This window comes from Telopea speciosissima, chromosome 11, assembly GCF_018873765.1.
Source record: "Telopea speciosissima isolate NSW1024214 ecotype Mountain lineage chromosome 11, Tspe_v1, whole genome shotgun sequence".
Classification (NCBI taxonomy): domain Eukaryota; kingdom Viridiplantae; phylum Streptophyta; class Magnoliopsida; order Proteales; family Proteaceae; genus Telopea; species Telopea speciosissima.
In genome coordinates this window covers 20,668,870-20,691,325 of record NC_057926.1, presented here as the reverse complement: position 1 = coordinate 20,691,325, position 22,456 = coordinate 20,668,870, and the positions used below count along the sequence as shown (strand labels likewise).

General features: G+C 38.0%; 1 protein-coding gene across 2 annotated transcripts; it reads left to right on the top strand.

Moving 5' to 3' along the window:
* Nucleotides 1-4,170: 4,170 nt before the first annotated feature.
* On the top strand, nt 4,171-20,838 carry LOC122645488 (myb family transcription factor PHL11). 2 transcript variants are annotated; one of them, XM_043838799.1, is made up of 7 exons: nt 4,171-4,604; nt 4,637-4,879; nt 5,001-5,077; nt 5,219-5,285; nt 7,161-7,233; nt 20,102-20,171; nt 20,249-20,838. In XM_043838799.1, the coding sequence occupies exons 2-7, from the start codon at nt 4,744-4,746 to the stop codon at nt 20,693-20,695; spliced, it is 870 nt and encodes a 289-aa protein (XP_043694734.1). In that variant the 5' UTR covers nt 4,171-4,604; nt 4,637-4,743; the 3' UTR covers nt 20,696-20,838. The 2 variants fall into 2 exon arrangements, with proteins under 2 accessions (XP_043694734.1, XP_043694733.1); XM_043838798.1 differs by having other exon boundaries at nt 4,171-4,879.
* The last annotated feature ends 1,618 nt before the right edge of the window (nt 20,839-22,456 follow it).

The following is a 22,456-nucleotide window of genomic DNA, read 5'->3' as shown; positions in this document are numbered from 1 at the left end:
GAAGCAGGCTTCCAGAAGCTGAAACATTAGGTTTGATCAATCAATCAAATCTTTTGGTTTTGATCAAAACATGGATGAACCATGCGTTTACAAGAAGATCAGTGGGAGTGCAGTATGTTTTCTTATTTTATATGTAGATGACATATTGTTGATGGGTAATGATGTGGGGTTTCTTTCATCAGTGAAACAGTGATTATCCATAATGTTCTCAATGAAAGACCTTGGTGAAGCTAGCTATGTCCTTGGGATCAAACTCGTGAGAGATCGCTAGAAAAGGATGCTAGGCTTATCACAGGCTACCTATATAGACAAAGTCCTGGCCAAATTTAGTATGGAGAACTCCAAATGGGGAAGTGTCCCTTTCCGACATGGAGTCAGTCTTTCCAGATCTCAATGTCCTCAGTCTCAGACAGACATTGAAGAGATGAAGAGGATTCTCTATGCCTCTGTAGTAGGGAGTCTTAAGTACGCTATGTTGTGTACGAGGCCGGACATTTGCTATGCAGTAGGTATCATAAGTCATTACCAATCTAACCCTGGATGAGAGCATTAGAGTGTTGTCAAGAATATCCTCAAGTACCTGAGAAGGACTAAGGACTATTTCTTGATTTTTGGATCTGATCAGTTGTCAGTTATGGGTTACACAGACTCGGATTTCCAAACTGAAAAGGATGACAAAAAATCCACATCTGGGATGGTGTATCTAATGGTTGGAGGTGCCATTGTGTAGCAAAGTGCAAAATAAAAATCTACAGCTGATTCCGCTACCGAAGCATAATACCTTGCAGCTTACGATGCAGCAAAAGAAGGTGTTTGGCTGAGAAAATTCTTATTAGATTTGGAAGTTGTCCCTAACCTTGTCAAGGGCCACATTCCCCTGTTATGTGACAACAGAGGGGCCATTGCACAAGCTAAGGAGCCTAGGGCTCATAAGAGGAACAAGCACGGGCAGGGGAAGTATCACCTCATCAGAGAGATTATCCAGCAGGGCGACGTTAGTATCTCCAAAGTGGACACAACTAAAAATGTGTCAGATGCCATGACAAAGGGTTTGTTTCCTGGAGTGTTTGAAAAACACATGGAGGGTATGGGTTTAAAATGTATGGAAAATTGGCTTTGATGTACAGGTGGGAGATTGTTGGATTTATATGTCCATCAAACCCGGTTTGGTCTAGTTCAATCCGGTTTTACTTTGTATTGAATTTTTATACATTTTGGTTTAATATTATCATATGCAATATAAACTTTTTGAGCATTACGTGTCCGTAAGTTTTACTTAAAATGGTAGTCACGACTAGGATTTGGGCTGGACACCCTTATCACATGGTCGTCGCATTGGGTATGCCTAGACATGAGATGTCAGGGTACGAATGCAAGTACTCACATGATTGATGTATGTATTGGAGAAGAATCTACTTTGTCGGTTCCCTCATGTATCACTGCCAGATGTAGGAAGGGATAGACATGTGTCACTGACACCCTTTACCTGAGGGAACCCTATCGCTATAAAGTGTGATCGCATTCTTTGGTTCATCTATGGCTGAGACTCAAGTGAGTCAAAGCCAGTGTTCTGGGAATGCGTGAACACTTTGTGAGTGAAGGAGTTACTCAACATGGTCACCACTGCCCGATTAGGGAACACCAAGATTGAGATTGTCTATGTATGATCGGATCAGAATCTAGATCCAGTGCCGTTTTAGAAATGATTTTTGCAAAATCTATTTTACATAAAATAATAGATTATATATAATTATTTGAATAAAGTGTTTTATTGAGTTTTACGGGACCCGATCAGATGCACAGACACTCTTATATGGACATGTACTACGGAATGGGGTTTTGCAGTACAAGTGTACATGCCCTAGATTCCATAATGATGGTGTTGATTAGTGGGGGGGTTGTACATGATAATTTAATATCATGTAGGGAGTTATTTGAAATTTGCTAAACTAATTGGTTCTTTATTTATTTAATTGCTCATAAATTAAATAAAGTGATTAATTATATCATTCCCTATTAGATTCTGCTTCTTCACCAATTAGAAGCACTTTGAGTTTAAACAGAACTGCAAAACAAAGAGAGAGAGAGAGAGAGAGTCTGACTCTCACTGGATTTTTATTTTCCCATCTAGGGTTTTAAAAAACCCTATTATTATATAAAGGGACCAAAACGTAGAGGGGGAGCACAGTGCTCCACGTTTTCTGGCTGCCCCCTCTTGGATGTATTTTGGTCTCCCCTCTCTCTCTTGTGATCTCTTCTTCTTCTTCTTCTTCTTGCTCTCTACTGTGTTTGAGAGTTAGGGTTTTAGAAACCCAGATCTGTGCTTAAAGAACTGAAGAGCATCTGGGATTGGCTTGAAGAACCTTAGCTACACCATTGGAGGTTCAGATCTGTTTACTTGGAGTGCTCATTGGAGGAAGAACCATTGTCTATTCAAGGAGCAACACTTGAGGCTCATCAGGTTAGCAATTCTTTGTTAATTCCTCTTGATTGTAATTATTGATTATTCGTGGGATGTGAAAGTAACCCGAATCGATTATTTTTCACTGCGCATTCGGGTGTGGGATGGATCCCCCTATCATGAGATGGAATAGAGATGATTGGAATGGGCATTGGTTTATCATACCAAACCCTACTAGGGTTCCTGTAGGGCACCATGGGCGACCATGGATAACCCTAAAATTGAAAATAGGATGCCCGTACCAGATTAGGGTGCCCTAGGGCAACTCTAGGGTTCCCTAGGGACAACCTTGGAATTCCCTAAATTAGGGATCTCGAAACATACTTTTTATTGGTTTACCAAGGTGAACCGCCATGATCCCATGAACCGTAGTTTCACCTACAGTAGAGTCCTGGTAGGGAAGAGGTTCCCTAAGCGTCCTCTTCTCGTGTTGAGTTTGATTAGGTTTGTACCTCTTTGGGATAGTCCTCCCTTTGGTATACCTCCCGTTATGACCTTTTAGTGATAGGATAATGTAAATCTTGCCGATGACGTCATGGTTGGACCCCATGGCTTGCATGGTAGACTTGGCCTTTGAGGTGGCCTCTTGGGCTACTGTACTGGTTCTATTGTGGCCGGGCTTGAGCTGGCCTCCTCTTCAGGTTAGGACATGTGGCATCTCGGGATTGGCCCGTATATTTTTGATTTATCACCTCCACACAGACACTGAGAAACTCAGTATCGTATTGACTGATATGCACTGCTATCGCTAGTTATTGCTACCCATACTGATACCTAATCAATATAGTAGGCTTGGTAGCGATGTATCAATCTGCATTGAGAGCAAAATGGAGCAAACATTTTTTTTCCTCAAAATGCAAGCAAAACTATCTAATACAACCCCTATCAATATTGATATTGGTATCATTTTCAATATCAGTCAGGACCATGGTTTGAGGTATTGATATCAAATCGCCTATATCGAGCTATCCGTATTGGTATCGCTAGCCATTGATCCTAATACTATGACGATACCATATTGATGAAATGATATGTACCAGAGGTAAAACAGTTTGAAAAAAAAAACCCAAAAAAAAACAAAACAAAATGAGGGAACTCAATTTTTAAGAAAGCACGGGCCAACTTATCCGATAAAGGCCGATCCATATTAAACGTATTGAATTTGAAAATGATGGATACCCGATCAATATTGGCCTAGACTGATACGATCCAATAATGTGATTTAACTCCTTGATCCTCACAGGCCTTACTAGTCACCCACACTTAACACTTTCGCGGTCACATGATCACATCCCGCGCGAATATTCTCTGGTCCCTCTCTACTCTTCCGTCTATTGCTGAGAGCTCGAAAGTCGAAACTGTCTCTGACCCCTCGTAGACCCCACCTAACACTCATTCTCCCTCAAAGGCTCAACCTCTTTTGCTGACGTGGTAGATGTGTGGCTTAATGTTCCACGCCTCAATCACCGAAAAAATATTCCATGCCGACCTCTTCCATCCACGTGGCATCAATCCCCCTACACACTTCAGACGTGTCTAATCCCCATAGAATATTCCACGCTGGAACCCTCGCGTCACATCTAACCATTCTACTATCCACGTGGCACCATTCATTGTTCACTAATCTACTCTCAGAATTTCCACTTCTCCAGATTCGTCGCCGAAGCTCCGCTCATTAAAATTCTTTCCATCTCCACGTTCTCATTCGGGAATCTAGCGGACCTTTGAATCTATCTCTTTCTTTATGTCCTCTCTATATTTAATTAATTTAAAAAATAAAATAAAAAACTTCAAATGACCTAAACTGATCGAGTCTCCTCGTTTTTTAGCTCTCTTCATCAGTTCATCTGTCAAAATTCCCGAAATTCTTGTTTTTTGAAGTTACAGATGATCTAGTTTCAGATCTTTCATCTTAACGTTTTTTAAATAATTGCTTTTGTGACGGAGAAGAGATTAAGAAAGCGATCAAGAGAAGGTATCTGCTTTTAAAGACTTTCTGAGAAAGGATTCCTAAGCTGAAGAGAGCTTGTTCTATACAGGTGAGATTCCTCCAACAAATCGAATGAGAATTGGAATCACAGGCTTTTCACGGATTGGTTTCGCTTGCCTTTTCTTTTCGACATTCTCTTAAAAGGAAATTCTGGTTTAGAAATCGCGGAGTTGCAGAGATAAAAGCGAAAGCTATTTGAAGCAGAACCTACAACAGAGAGAAAGAGAGAGTTGAGGATTTAGATCTGAAGAGGTAGCGGTGGCGCAGTGGCGGAAGTGGTGGCGACGGCGAGATGGAGAGGACATGTGGTGGATATCCGTACGATACAGGAGTGGTGCTATCTAGGGACCCCAAGCCGCGGTTGAGGTGGACGCCTGACCTTCATGATAGGTTCGTCGATGCTGTCACCAGGCTTGGTGGACCGGATAGTAAGTTTCTCTTCCCCTTAATAACTTTTCCGGTTCGACCGGCGCTTTGTTTAAATCTATCCTGAATCACTCTTGCTGGAAATTGGAAGTTTATTGATGGTATTTTGGTCTATTCGAACAGAAGCAACTCCGAAGGCGGTGCTGAGGATGATGGGGCTGAAGGGGTTGACATTATACCATCTGAAGAGCCATTTACAGGTTAGAACTTCAGAAAAAAACTAAAAAAATTTCGTTCGTTTGTTTATCTGTTTTTTTTCTTTCCTTGGTTTACTTACCCCTTTAACGTTGAACTCTCCAATTTAATAGACTGAGGTATCTCTTGTCTGTCGGTGGATGTAGAAGTACAGATTGGGAAGGCAGCAGACGAAGAAAGAAGCTAACATAGAGCAAAACAAGCAAACTGTCGGTAAGTCTCATGATTAAATTAAATTTCTTTTTTCAAGATCACATGGATCTCTATCGTCCAATCAGATTGGTGGGCCAGACCTAATTTATTGATGGGTCACAGACTTAGTGTAGTGGGCGAGTCTTAATTCAACGGTTAAGTTACACTATTGCAACTTATTGGTTGTGGATTCAAAACTTGGAAACAGTCTCTCATGTGAAATAGGAGAGTAAGGCTGAGTACATTTGTCCCTCACAGATCTTGCAGAAGCGAGAAGAATCCATATCACTTCATCCTATATCAACATATTTGGTTTGATTTCAACCATATGGAGGGTTGATGTATCAAACTTTAACCTTTACCAAAAAAAAATATACATATATCAAACTTTAACCCCTGGATGAAGGAAAAAATGTCTTGATTCTTTATATTTCAAATTTTAGAGCTCAAATCTATCGTATGATCCCTTTTTCTTTTTTTTTTTAATAATATAAAATTACTTATGTTTTCAACAAAATTTTCTAATTTTATAGTTTTGATGAGGATGATCGTTCAAGTCAAATCAAAATTTTGGAAAACCTGTTCAAGAGTCGTGTAGACTCAGCCAGGGTAAAAAAAAAATGACGAGAGTCAATCATAAATCGTCCGAGTAAAAAAAAGACTCGGTGTTTTTATTTGAGTCATGACAAACTCAGTGAGTTTAGTCATTTTTTTAAAAATCATAAAACCGGTTCAATTAGAAACTAAATTGGATAAAATAGTAAAAATCCACATTCCAAAAAAGTAAACCCTAACTCCTCAACTCCCTTCTTTTGTTCAATTTTATAAATTCAATATGCATTGATATGTGATTCCTTTATTATTTTATTTTATTTTTTTGTTTTTCCCATATTTTTCTATATTTATCTATTTTTTTACTAATTCATATTTATTGCATCAAAAATAAGAAAAACATAACTCACCATGATGGGGTTTGATAAGACTGAGTCAGTTGGTCAGAAAACATGATTTTCCAACAATGCTTGATCAGTTTTACCATGATCCATAGAGAATTTCATTTGGGCTCTACTTGACACCTGTGTTGGGGAGGTCAGGACGCCCTATTTGTGGGCAAATTTTGGGTTTTACTTGACTTGCAAAATTTCATTTATACTAGCCAAATACAACTGATACAGAGGATCTGAATCTTTAACTGTTTGGACTTTGAAGGTCTACTTTGAGACATTCCTTTAAGCTGTATGAATGCTTTGAGAGGTTAAGAGTCCACAAGGGACAGTTAATAAATGAAATTAATTGGTATTCTCATAATGCATTGGATTTTCTTTCCTGTTACTATGCTTTTTGAAGTATAATGCTTCACTATTTGTCATATGGCATTACATGGGGTTAAGTCCGTGTGATAGAAGACCAGGCATCTCAATGGTACAATTTCAACTTAAAATGAGTAGACGAAGTAGCTAGAATTACAACAGATGCAATTTTGTATTTTATATTCATATCCATTTGATGTCATTTTGATAATTTTACTAAAATTTTGAATCAGAGTATGAACAACTTTTCTTGATGATCTGTACATGTACAGGGTCGTCTATCATATAGACCAACTCATGTATTATCAAGTGGCAAATAGTGAAGCGTTTTAACCGTTTGTTCGTACTGATTGGAAAGAAAATCAGATCTTTTTGCATTTTTACCGTTTGTTCGTACTGATCCACTGATATGAGTCAGGAATCGATATCGATCTCTACCAATACCTATACAAATCGATCGATCTAACCAATCAGATACCGATTCCTCAAACCTTGGTCTGAAGAGGATCCCTGAAGCAAGCTTCAGTTATGCCACATGGCTAGTCAGATGAGGCTGTGACTTTGTTCCTTTTATGTTGGCTTTCAGGAAATTTGGATGGACATAGACATGTGAATTCCTCAGTAACAAGTACCACTGCCATTGCAAGTAGCGCGGGAAGGTATGTAACCATATTCAAGTCACTAACTGAATGGATAGCTTACTGATCTTCTGTGGTAGTAGATTATCTAAACTTGATGATCTCTGTGATAGAGATAAATTTTGGCCTAACCCACTTGTTCCTAGGGTTGTGCCATGATGTAAATTGCAGTCTCTAATACATACTCCTAGAAATACAAAGGTAGCTCAGAATAGCTAAGTATCGAACGAAACATGTCTAACAATGTCATGTTCCTTCTCTCAAAGGCACCATTTTGTTATGGTGTCCCTATGCTACTCCATTGAGTAGAGATCTTGTCCTGTTCCAACTAGTCCCTAAATTTATCTAACAAGTACCCTCCTCGATCATAGCTAAAGGTTTTGATGCTTTTATCCAACCGATTCTCAACGTTGGCATTGAACTCTTTAAAATTTTTAATAGTTTTCGATTTTTTATCCATTATCTAAATATATCTATATTGGGAGTAGTCATCAATAAATGTTATAAAAAATTCATACCCATGATAAGCTTGAACATTTAATGGACGACAATCGAGTGGATCAACTCTAGCACACCTTCAACCCTTCTACCCATTATAGGGAAGTCTTTCTTGAACAAGATTCATAAGTTGGAAAAGATTCAACCTTTCGATTATCTAATGGTCTATCCTTTAGCAACCTGTTTAATCTCTCTACTCCTATATGATATAATCTCAAGTGCCATAGGTAAGTGGAGTCAATAGGAACTCTCTTTTGCTTTAATCCATTCAAATCAGTATTTGAACATTCATCTTCCTTCAAAACAGAATTTAAGAAATATAAATAATTTTTCAAATTCCAGAAACAATGAATTTACCATTATGTTAAATAACTATTTTTGTACTAATTAAACTGGAAAGTAAAACTAGATGAAACAAGTGTCATATGGAAGTGATGATCCATTTAAAGATAGGTACATAATCACAATCATTTAAACCAAAAATATATTTTTCATGTAAATTTCAAGATAGAAGTTATAATGGCCACCACATTGGCCTCAACATCCTGTCCCCATCCTGATACACTTCATCCTTGCAAAGTCTTGTCTCCCTGAATCTCTGCAACATATTGTAAACATGTTGACCGAAAATTCATACACCAAGCGCCATTTGGTCCAACTAACAAATTTGATTCAATCAAGACAAGAGATTCAACTATACCTTCTCCTGGCTTCTTTTTCAAAGCAGTTGGGTAGACACAACAGTTCCTCTTCCAATGTACCAAATTGCATTATGGTAACAACCTCCTTTTCTTTAGGGGTCTTACTCTTATTATCATTCTTCTTCTTTTCCCTGCCTTTTAGCTTAGAAGCAAAAACTTTTACATTGGTTGCTATTACTACATTTTCCTTCTTAACCGTAGACTCTAGCTACCTCTCGAAACATATTTGTGAGGTCAGAAATATTCACAACAACCTTGTTCATGTGAAAATTCTTCATGAACAAACTATATGATGTAGTTAGAGATGCAAGGATACCATCATCAATCTTGATAGACTAAAAATTTTTCCCAAGGGATTCCAGTTCTTGAAAGTATTTATTCATTTTCATCACATGCTTAAGAACGGGATCCCCTTCTAACATCTTTGAGGTATGTAGGGATGTATCACTGATGAACATAACAATCTTAGGTTCTGATATTCCCAAGTTGACACTAAGAGGGGGTGCATCAGTGTCATAAAAAAAATCTTCTCCTAATTCAATCTTGTTGATCACTATACTAATGGCACTGACTTCTAGCACAAGCCCTGATTGGCTAAGGCAACCCCAATTTTACCAATCTCACATACAATGCATGCACATCCACCTCACACCCACATTGTAGCTAGGCCTACCAAATAGTACACACCTACTCTACAAGTCACACACTCCAATATGCACGAATACAATAAAGAGGCACACAACACAAGATATAAGATATATGTGGTTTGGCCAATTACCTACATTCACGCAACAATGTCTCAGTTGGGATTCGTATATTGCTCAATAATCTTAATTGTTTTGATTGCTAGAATAGTTTAGGAACTCCAATCCCTGCTTCTGTCTATGCGCTACACTGAGGACAAAAACCCCAAACCCTATCAAGCTTTTACTTGATAGATATTACAATAATCAATTTTAAATATTGAAATACAAATCCCCCCAATTACATCCTTGTACTAGATTTTTCTACTTCAATTATAACCTAGGAAAACAAAATTAGGGATTTGCTAAAGTATATTATCTCAACCTATGTAACCCCATAACGGACCACTTCCATGAAGTGTAGAAATCAATATGCACGTGCTCAAATCTTCAAGGTAGTCATCTCAATCATAAAAACCAAAGTCTCAGCATTGAAATCCTTCTTCTCACTTCTTCCTCTCTTTTTCAACATTTGTATGGTCTAATACAAATTTTGAGAAGACTACAAAAAACTAGAGCTCATAAAACCTTAAGTTGAGCTCCAAATCATCAAATTAGGCCCGGTCGTCTGATCTGCCAAGGGGGAGCGCTCAGATGAGCTTAAAATTGAATCTCATTACAATTTGACTCTTCACAAGTAGCAGCTCAAACCAGAGTCAGCGGATCGAGCTTCTAAAATGCAGGTGATATGATATCGCTTGAATCAAAATCTATTCTGTCAAGCGCTTTACGACGAACAACGATTTGAACAGCAATCATTAGATTGATATTGTGAAACGGTGAAATTAATGAAGGGTCGCAGATTGGGATCTTTTCTCTTCAAACAACTATACGTGTGATGCTTAAATGTAATGCAATGTTTTGAATCATCAATAATTTACCAATTAGAATGTAGGTGGCAGAATCTTCCGCATCTTCGTTCTCACCTTGAGTGTGTGCCAATTTAGGCCGTTTGATCGAGATCTCATGATAATGGAAAGAATGTGAGATGTCAGATCAAATTTCCTTGGTTAGATTGTGCATTTCAACAGCAGGTTGAATCCCAGCTGTCCGATCAAGATCACTTAGGTGGGCTCATATGAGATCTCAAATTGGAATCTTCAGTGTCCGTACTCCGAGTCATGTTGTGCTGGTGTGTCACACAACCTCACTAGAACCATAATCTTCTCTTTCGTGAAACTTCCTGAGACCTCATGAGATTGGGGTTTATTGGCGCTATCCGTCGAACACATGGTGTGCGGACGAACACGCGCACAACGATCCTTAGCCTGTAATGCACATGACTGCGTACTGCGTGGCTTGCTGCATATGCGGCCCTTAGCCCGCCACATGCGCTTGTGTGTCTGGGCTCTTGGGTGCGCCTAGGGCGCTACCTCCATTTTTTTTTACCTGTTTCCTTTCAGAGTCATCACCTCCCACGTGTTACTGATATTGTCAAATATCATACAAATTTCATGGCACATCCATCCGATGCTGCTACTTGCTGCCAATCACTATCAAGCACTGCCTAACACTGCCACATGTGCCCAGAAGCTTTAATATCACTACCAAACTGACATATGTCCAGATCTAACTGCCACTACAACATCTACACTACCACATCACTATCTGAAACTCACAACTCTGTCAAAATGTTTGTGTACCCTAGCACATCACTAAAACACTCTGTACAGTTGCCAACTATGAAAACATATGCTTCAGTTTCTCAACATGTTCCAAACATGTCACGTAAACCCCTCATGATATCCTAAGTAGTAGGCATTTCAGCATATGACTTTTGAATGGATCTATCGAGGAAGCAAATGATATATATCTTGGCCTGAGAATATATCATGGAATTTATCGAAGGCCTTTTCTTCCTCCTTATCTTTTTGGTAACTAGGAATTTATTCAACTGAAAGAGCAAAGTTCATGAGATCAGAATTACAAAGTTCTTGAACCCATGGATTGGAATATGACCAAACTATCTTGCGCTCAAAGGATATGGCCTTCCCGGCCAGAGCGTCAACAGAGCTATTACACACTTTGGGGATATGAACAAAGGAAACATGTTGGAAGTAGGTCGCCAGGTGAGTGATATCATTGACTAGAGGAAGGAGGTCAGAATGATCCAACTGGCTCCTAGTCTTCAAAGCTTGAATGATATCCAGGCAGTTTGATTCAACGTTTAGAACATCAATTCCGTCTGAAAGGGCTTGAAGTAAACCACTGTGAATGGCCAATGCTTCTCCGATAATAGAGCTTGGCATGAAAGCTTGTTTAGAAACTACAAAAATAGCCTTCCCATCTGGACCGCGAATAATGAAACCGATGCCTCCCAGACTCTGAGTTGCTATCCAGGACGCATCACAGTTAAGCTTGAAAGACCCAGAGGTAGGAGGAGTCCATGATCTCTGCTGCTTTGGCCGACTAGTTGGTGTTTGATCCGGAATGGTAATTAAGTTGAACTTAGTTGTGGAGATGGTAGCTTGCTAGATTACCTCGGTAGGACTCCATTTTCCATGGAACAAGAATTCGTTTCTGGCCAGCCAAATACCCCAGCTAAGAAAGCTACATAGGGTCATGTGTTTGCTCCATTCCATTTTTCCATGTTTGGCCAAGGAATCCCACTCCAATATCCACTGTTTAAGTGATAAATCAGGGTTTTGCGGCAGAGTATAAGAAAGGGGGCTGCCGAACCAGACCGCTCTAGCAAAATCACACGAGAGGAGGATATGGTCAATTGATTCAACTGAGCCATTACATCTGATGCAGTAAGGATCCAAGGGGATCTGTTGTTTGGCCAAAGCAACTCCAGTGGCAATTCCTCCTGCGTATGCCTTCCATAAGAAAGTCCTAATTTTTTGAAGTGTAGGACAATGCCAAATTTTTTTCCATACCTTGGCTATGCTCTGATGCTCATATTGCAGGGTCTCATCTTGGAGGTTGCATAAAAGATGTTATGCTGACTTAACACTGAAGATGCCATTCTTTGTAGCTCCCCACTTCAATTCATCTTCATGAGGAAACAGAGAGAGAGAGGGATCCGAAGGATAGCAACATGGTCCTCAGCCTGGAAGAACTCATTGACAAGATCATGCTTCCATGTTCTGTTACCACTGTCGATTATGTCCTCAACCTTAGAAAGATTGCAGTGGTCAGGTTTCGGATGTTGGAGCTTGAAACCTTTTAGGGGGGGGAGCCATTTGTCGTCCCAAATATTAATTTTGTCCCCCTTATGAACCACAAACACAGTTTTTCCTATGAAACGTATCTCTTCCATGATCAAGCAACGTAGGGGATGCAATGTACTCGTCGGCAACGGTTGCATGACCATTGAGGAGTCATGTCAGATTAATTTGATCCGAATAGGGATAAAACGATAAAAGTCAGGATCTCTATAGGGCGTTCAAGAACACAATCAAATAGATAATAGAGAACAGGGATAGAACCACTAACCTTATTTCGCATCCATAGTGATAATGATCGCAGCGGAAAATAAAGATCAAAGATCTAGGTATTTCTCCTCTATTTCCAAAGATAACTGGCTTGATGAGAATACTGTATGCACAGGGATGATGAACACTAAATATCTCCCTCTCTTTTCAGAATGCACTCCTCAATAGAGATTGAGAATAATTAGTTGTGATGGGTAGAAAGGGGACCTAGCTCTCTTTATATAGTAATTCCTATAGAGCCTGACTCATCACAGTTCCAATAAGAATCTATCTGCCTACACTAAAGCTAGTCCACATAGGATTCATAATATAACCAAATAACCCCCTTAATTAGATCAATACCATAATTAGTCTGAGTTTTAGGTTATTTAATATTAGTCCATAATAGGGAATATAGAATTCTATTTAAAGTAAAATTCTAACATTCTCCCATTTGGACTTATATTAAATCTCTTATTTTTAAAAGATTTAAAAGCAACTTTGACTAAAACAAATCACAGGCTAACAACCTTTAAGAAAACTTTATGTGCACATTTTGAAAAACAAATTGGTTTAGAGATCATATTAGAAAATCAATCCTGTCCCATAGAGTTTTAGACACCAAATCATGGTGGTAACTGCATCTATGATCAAACGACACAGAGCCTTCCATGGTCACGAGAGCCCTCAACGCTATTAACATGGATGTAATATGATAGTGTGACAACGAGATAATACTCACATAGTGAGTCCTTATGTATTATCCATTTGTCAGTCTAAAATTTCTCTTTAAGTAGCATAGGCTCACTAGAGAAATAATCTATATGATTCCAACGAATTTGTGTCTCATCTTTGAATAACTCGAGTTTTACTTTATGTGTTATAAAATATACCTTTCGGCTAATAACTTAATGCCCTAGTCTTACTTAAGAATAACACATTCCTTAAGTCTTTAAAACTAGATATATATACATCATGTCAATAAATGAAATACCCATGTGTTCAAAAGAAGTTTGCATAAGACAACTGATATATATAAGCCAAAGTTTACCATACGGTAAAAAAATACAGATGAAAAGAAACTTCATTTTATAATGGAGCAAAAATAACTCCCACTAATCAACCGCATCCCATGATGCACCTAAGCCCATGCTTATGACATGTATTTCAAAACACAAGGGCGAAGATCTTTGGTTAGGGGATCTGTAATCATATCATTTGTACCAATATGCTCAACTGCAATGTCACCTTTCTATACTGTCTCCTTTATGGTCAAATACTTGACCTCCATGTGCTTAGATCCTCTAAGTCCTTTATTGTTGTTTATAAACAACACAGTAGAGCTGTTAACATAATATATATGTATGAGTCTATCCACAAAGTCTACAACAGTCAACTACTTTATGAGATTTCTGAGTCAAATAATCTAAGTAGCAGTCCCATGGCATGCTACAAACTTTACCTGTGTAGTCGAAGTGGTCACCAATGTCTGTTTTGTACTCATCTATGATAGTGCTCCTCTTGCCATTAAGAAAACATAACCAGATGTGGACCTCCTACCATCCTCACAGCCAGCAAGGTCGGAATATGTATAACCCACTAGCTTGAGTACAGGAACGTGTTTGTATATTGCATATAATCTCTTGTCCCCTTCAAGTATCTCAATACTTTCTTGGCGGCAACCCAATGGTTATGACCATGATCTAATTGATATCTGCCAAGAAGACCCGTCACAAAGGCAATATCCGATTTGGTACAGACCTGAGCATACATGATACTACCTAGTGTGCTAGCATAAGGCACCTTCTTCATTTCATCCCTCTCAGCTTCATTTTTTGGACATTGTGTCGAGCTCAGTTTGTCACCCTTGAGAACAGGAACATTCCCAGGTTTGCAATCCAGCATACTAAACCTCTCCAAAATACGATCAACATAAGCCATTTAAGAAAAAACTTAGTAAACGGCGAGAACGATCCCTATGGATCTCACTGCCAAGGACAAAAGAAGCCTCACCAAGGTCCTTCATGTCAAATTCCCTAGATAATAGTTGCTTTGTGTTATGCAACATTTTTTGGTTACTGCTAGCAAGCAGGATGTCATCCACATAAAATATGAGAAAACTGAATTTGTTCCCACTGACCTTGTGATATATACACTGATCTACTTTGTTTTCCACAAAACCAAATGAAGTAATGATACTGGTGAACTTCAAATACCACTGCCTGGAAGCTTGTTTGAGACCGTAATTAGACTTCTTGAGTCTACACAAGATGGTCTGAACCATCCACCGCAAAACCCTCAGGTTTAATTCAACAAGCTCCCAAACATCATTATGCTTCATCGATTGCATTTCATCTCTCGTCACATCTAACCACAAATCTAACTGAGGACTAGAAACAACGTTCGAATAAGTAACTGGATCAATCACACAGCCTATGTCATAGTCATGTTCTCCCAGATTGACCTCATAGATAGATGGTATAACTGACTTTCTCTCCCTGATGGATTTTTAGAAACTTCGTTGTCTGTGACTCCACAATCCTAGAGCCTCTGCAAGGATTATAAAATTTATATCCCTTCAAATGATCTGGGTAGCTAACAAAATAGCAACAAGTAGTCCTGGGATCCAACTTGTTCAAAGTCGGATGATATAGTTTTACTTCTGCAGGGCACCCCCAAACTCTAAGATGCTTTAATCTGGATTTAGTAGGTACACGGTTAAGGATGTAAAGAGTAGTTTTCAAAGTCTCTCCCATAAGAATTTAGGTAAATTCGTCCTACTAACCATACTCCTCACCAGTGCGGTTATACCTTTCGGCGACACCATTTTGCTCAGGACTTCCTAGCATGGTAAACTTACCAACTATCCCAAAGTCCTCTAAGTATTTGGCAAACGGGCCCTTAAGTTGTCCAGCATCACCATGTCTGCCATAATACTCAGCCCAACGATCGAATCTAACAATTTTAATAACTTTTCCCAGCTATTTCTCAACTTCAGTCTTAAAAATCTTAAAATTGTCAAGAGATTTAGACTTTTCTTTAATTAATAACAGATAGTCATATCGGGAATAATCATCTATCAAAGTGATGAAATAAAAAATTTTACACAGTGTAGTTGAATAAGGACCACTAATGTCAGTATGAATGACCTCCAATAGGTCAGAACTATAGACTATAATTTTCTTTTTTATTTTGGTCATCTTTTCCTTTCAACAGTCTACACAAGTTTCTAGATCACTTTCGAGAGTAGGTAGGATGTCAGACTTTATCAGTCTTTTTACTATTGCCTTAGAAATATGACCTAGCCTTGTGCCATAATATTGTTTCCAACATTATAGGAGGCGTAGATATCATTAGGAGATAAACACAGTCTGTACAATCCATTGGACATAATGCAGGAACCAACTTTACTTGAATTAAAAAACAAATTAACCATAATATTCTTTATTTCAAAATGGTAACCACTAATGTCCAAAACTGAAACTGAAATAAAGAATATTATGGTTAATTTGTTTTTTAATTCAAGTAAAGTTGGTTCCTGCATTATGTCCAATGGATTGTACATAAAATGATAGTGGTAATCAGGAAGTGGTAATAAAATGATATCTCCTACGAACTCTATGTCAGCATATCTATCGTTCGCTACGACAAGCCTTAATTCATCCTAATTTGGCCTCCTCCAATTTATGAATCCCGGTATGGTAAAAACAACATAGTTAGTTGCACCGCTATCTAGCCTCCATGAACTGGATGAGGCTTCTGATAGATTGGATTTACAAACAAAAGCCAAATAATCATTACCTGATGACTTGGGTTTTGATAACCAAGTCTTGTATTTGTTGCAGTCCTTCTTTATGTGATATTTCTTCTTGCAAAAGAAGCAGTGGTCACTCTCTTTCTTGGGTCCCAAATTGTTAATCCAATCGGACTCTTTATTGGTAGACTTATGAGTATGGTTTTTAGACTTTTACTATTATGGGATTTGGAAGTAAAAAAGGGCAATGTGGGGTTTATCTTTCTTTAGTTTCTCTTCCTCAGATACAACCCTAGAAATAAGGTCATTAATACTCCAAACATCATCCTGGGAAATGTAGTTGGTTTTGATGATGTGAAATTCATAAGGTAGGGTACTAAGGACTTAATGAACAATCAAGGCATCAGGAAGAGCAATATTCAAGGCTTTGATTTTGGTTTGAAAGTCAACCATCCTAATAATATAATTCCTAACGCCCCCAGAACCATGATATTCTATATTAAATAGCCCTTGCAGAAGTCTCCCAATCTCAGCATTGGATGAAACTTTGTATCTCTTGAAAATTGCATCATTCAATTCCCTAACAGTACATTTATCAGGCAGACCACTTTTTAGGTGTTCTGATATTGACCTCTTTATAGACAGTACAGCTAAGCGATTACTTTTTTCCCATGCAGCATGCACAGATTTTTTATCCTCAGTACTATCAGCTGTTAGGTCCATTGGTTTATCTATAACAAGGGACGTGTGCACATCTACCATCTCCATGGCAAACATAATGTTCTCTTTTCACTTCTTAAAATTTGACCCAGTAAGAATCTCAATAGTGACCATATTATTGTTGATAGAAATGGTAACTGAAAATTTAAACAATGAACAATACAATAATTAGCATGATGCAAGTACAGCTTAGAACCTTATAAGCAAATGAGAATTTTACAACTCAACTTCCAAAAATTCACCACTTTTGAAAACACCTTTGGCCTGAATTTCCAACGTGCAATTGTAAAATCTATACGTACCAGTGGCCATGGGAATATAACTCAACTTTCAAAATCCATCACTTTTGGGTGTGTAGAATTCTAAGGTCGGCCTATTCACATGCATACTGTATATGTACCCCTTCAAGTACCAACACATAATCACCACCTTTGAGTGTATGACCACACATCAGAGTTGAAGGACATCCCACAACTGTATGAGACCGATGTTTCACAAATCCAACATGGAAGGTCGCTTTGGCGGCTGCATCCTGTCGAACCCATGAATCCCTCTCTGGGATTTTCCAAAATTACTTACATCTTTGTTAATTTGTGTTATTTTACAACTTATAACAAGGGGCTTAATGTCTCAAAATTAAAACAAATATGCCAGTAGTACTGTTCATCAAAGTAGGTATTCCATCAAATCAGAAAATCAGTTCGGTTCCCAATGGATTGAACCGACATATTGCCAAAAGGGTGTGCATCATTAAAACACCAAAATAGAGGAAAATATGCATCAAAAGTAACAACAAAGTATACCATACTGTAGATCTCGAAAAAATAGAACCAACGCAAAAAATGGCAGGTCAAACAGAGGCTCCACTCATCGCCACGCGCCGGTGGAAGATCGCAGGCCAAACTGGCGAGTGACCCTTACGCACCCTGGCCAGCCACACACGCCCACACGCTAGGCTAGGTCAGGTCCGAACAGGCTGGTTCAAGGCTGGTCAGGCTAGGATCTGGGTCGGTTCTATATGGGTCACCGGGTTTGGTTCGATCCGGTTCATCAATGACTCAACCCTAGCCCAATCGTATTTGGGTCAACCCAAAATAGGGTTATCGGGTCGCATTTTTGGGTTGGGAACCTGGTCGACCCGACCAGACGATGCACGTTAGCAAAGTCCATGTCAGCCCTAGCGCATGAGAGCAAACCCCAAAAGGTTTTTTTTTTTTAAACTTGATCAACGAGTGAGATCACCTGTCATTGTCGGCGGCGCGTGGGGCATGTCCGGTGGCAACCGGCAGTGATCCACCCAATTTTTCCGAGTTCTACAACCCTATATGGTCAGATTTCACCTTTGTCAGAGAAAAAATCGGGCAGGATGCCTATGTCTGTACGGGTTTTTCCAAAACTAGAAAAAACCCTAAGAACTTGATTCGAGAGAAAATTTTGATTTTCATGGCATGATCTATTATTTTTTAATCCATATAGGTTCAAGAACGAATCTATGGAGGCTCTGATACCACATGTCAGATTAATTTGATCCGAATAGGGACAAAACCATAAAAGCCAAGATCTCCATAGGGCGTTCAAGAACACAATCAAATAGATAATAGAGAACAAGGATATAACCACTAATCTTATTTCACATCAATAGTGATAATGATCTTAGCGAGAAATAAAGACCAAAGATCTAGGTGCTTCCCCTCTATTCCCAAAGATAACTGGCTTGAGGAGAATACCGTATGCACAGGGATGATGAACAATGAATATCCCCCTCTCTTTCCAGAATGTACTCCACAATAGAGATTGAGAATAATTAGTTGTGATGGGTAGAGGGGGGACCTAGCTCTCTTTATATAGAAATTCCTATAGGGTTTGACTCATCATAATCCCAATAGGAATCTATCTGTCCACACTAAAGCCAGTCCACATAGGATTCCTGATATAACCCAATGACCCCCTTATTAGACCAATACCATAATTAGCTTGAGTTTTAGGTTATTTAATATTAGTCCATAATAGGGAATATAGAATTCTATTTAAAGTAAAATTCTAAATAGTCAATCTCCTTTTCTTACTCACAAATAGAGTTTTTAAAATCCTAATTCGCTATTCTAGAAAGACGATATGAAAGAATGTTTTGCAAGTCTACATAGATGGGAGGGAGAAAGATGTTTCACAGGACTAGGTCGACCAAGCCTCTCCTCCCCAATCTCATTGGTTTCCAATAAAAAAAGATCTCTTAAAATTTCTTTCTATTACTATCTAGGTAGAATCCCAAAGTTGATAGAGAAAGGAAAGATGTAGGATCCTATTAGGATATCCACCTAAAATAAATTATTGGACAATATCTCTAATCTCAATTAAAAAATTTACCAACAAAAAAATTTCAAATAAATGTAATTCTAACACCTCCCAAAAAGCAATTAATTATAAACTAGTCCCTCCATTAAACAATATCAAATGGTATACTGGCATGTGAATAAGTACTATCCCAACCATAATTTGTCAGACTTTCATGTGCAGAGAAAAAAGTATAAAAAACATTTAGAAAATAAGTATTAATATTTAATATCATTTTTTAAAATATTTAAAAATATTTAGAAAATATGCCATCGGATCCTGGTTTTGTCCAATCATGTACATACAATCTCTTTTAATGATATTCTCCCTATGAGAAGTGGATTCTGTCTTGGGTGTCTCTTTCATTCACAGTGAAACAATGTAACGATATATGATCCTAGTGACATCCAACATCCTAGATAGCGCACAATGTAATGATCATATGAACGAAATGCCCAATTATGTCACAAGTCATGAACAAATTTAAACTATAAACCCAGGGACAAGCATAAGCCTATTATTCCAAAAAATATAAACAAAGTAAAATGCTTATCTGTTAATTTGATGGACACATATCCAACAAGTGTTGCTAGAGTATAAATCAATTTGTGTGCTTTCATGAGTATACTTTGTCTTGCTAGATGGCTTGTTACTTCACTTTCATCTAATATTTCTTTAACAAGAATTTCTCTATATATGAAATAATAAATTTGTAAATCCGAACAGAGAAGTACCATTAACAGATGCATTAAGGTATCAGATTGAAGTACAGAGAAGATTGCATGAGCAACTAGAAGTAAGATTTACAAATTCATTCTTTAATCTCGTTTACAATTTAAGCATATGTTTAGTCCAAATTCTTGTTTTATGCAGGTGCAGAAGATATTGCAAATGAGAATTGAGGCCCAAGGTAAATATTTGCAAACAATATTAGAGAAAGCCCAAAAGACTCTCTCTACTGATATGAATGATAATGAGAGCCTAGAAGTCACAAGGTCCCAACTCACGGACTTTAATTCAGCATTTTCTAGTCTAATGGAGAACATGACCCAAGTGTGTGGAGAAGCTCAAAAAGAAGATATAATAGGGAAGAGCTTATTGTATGATAAGCATAAGAAATCTCATGGTTCAGCATTCCAACTTTACCAGGAGATAGAAGAGGTGGAGAGGAAAGATATTAAGATTAAGGTCGAGGAACGCTCGCTACTTTTTGATCTGAATGGCAAAGGTAGCTATGATTTTCTCAGCCCAAGAGAAGTGAGTAGAGAGTCCAAGATGCATGCACAAAGAACACAGATTTTGGAGGAAGGGGGAAAATGACAGAAAAACTCTTACATTATTCATCTATTCAGTTGACAATTTTTATTTATAGACAACTTTTCCTTTTGGTTTTATTTGCATATATTTTTGGGAGATCAGGGGTATGTATAGCATTGTTTAGTGTCAACAAAGAAACTGATTTACAAACATTAGATTTCTCTTTTTCATTCTTTATCTAGTTGAACGCAAAGGTTGCAACATGAGGACTTCTAAAAGGTCATGTTCCCTATACAAAACAAGACTAGAAAAGAGTGTCTTTGACTTACTATTACAGATGCTCATTAAAGAAAAAATTTAGGCTTGTACTATAATGATAGTTGGGTAGGGACTATCTCTCAGTGTAATGTTGAAAATTCAGCTACTATCATGACGGGTTCAAGTCTAAGACTTTCTTTGGTTGAATTTCTATTTCAAAGATTCATTGATTTCTTAAAATAAGTTAATAAATAGTTTTTTTTTTTATCAAGAAATTGAAATTATCTGGTTGCATCAACATAAAATTATTTCAAGAACAAAAAATATGTTTTCTAGTCTACTTTGAGAATAGATCATCTCATTATAGTGTTCTTCCTCCCCACAATTTTGAGGTTTTTCAACAACTGATATTTTAGTGAATAAGCGTGAGGCATCCTCGAACCTAGTCTCGCCCATGGTTTCCCCTTACAACTCCAATACAAACAATAATGGAGGAAGCAAACCCAAACTCATAAATCTTCCTCTGTTTTTACAACTTCATCCAACCCTCGATCTTCTTCCCATAGTTGCCATTTCTCCATATGTCGAGATGTATCACCATCACACATGTATTGAAGTAGTAGGCTTTCTACCCTTGAAAGCCCTCAGCAAGGATGGATCAGTCCAAAACCCATCAAAGAAGTACTTGGTCAAATTAGCGTGGCATTCCTCCAATCTGGTTAGCCACCAAGGCTGATAAGAGATCTTGTCCATGCTTTCCTTGACCCAATTTCATAGTAGATAAAACCTGAATGCATCCATTAAAATTGATGCAATTCAGAAAGCTTCCTTCCTCTGTGGACTATGGAATCAGTTTGTCATTTCTTATCTTAAAAATAAAATAAGAAAGTGAACAGAAGGTGAAAAAAGATTTTTATTGGAGATTACAAGTGTTAACCCCACTCAAACTAAGCCTAGTTCATGTGATTGAATGTCACCGACATTCACATAATCACCAGGATCACATTTGTAGTGATTCTAATCACAGTTAAATCATAAGAATTAAATAATCAGATGCAGCAGAAGATCAAATCTATAATGTAAATATAAAACTATATCAAAATTCTAAGTGATAAAGTGTAAGTAAATATTCAATTCTCAACTTTACATCTCAATTCAAAATACTTATATACTCAAAGATTATTTACACCCCAAGGTGTACATAAACCTAACCAAAAAGGAATAAAGTCTAAAACAGTTGTCATGTTAGATAGAAACCACCAAAAGCACAACTGTCACAGGCGCAGGAAGCATCATTCTCATTTGGATCAACACTCCCATGGTCACAACCTAAATCAACAACAGATAGAGAGGCATCAACATCAAGAATCGTCATCATCTCACCTGCAACATCACCTAAAAAGAGAGACCCTTCGAGGGATGAGCTCCATTGAGTCCAATGAGGGGAAAACACACAAACAAGCACACATAGAACATGAAAGTGCATGTTATATTTTATTAACAAGAATCATGCCTAACAAGCAAAATGGCTAAGTCTCATGTGGGTATATCTGCTACTGCAACACA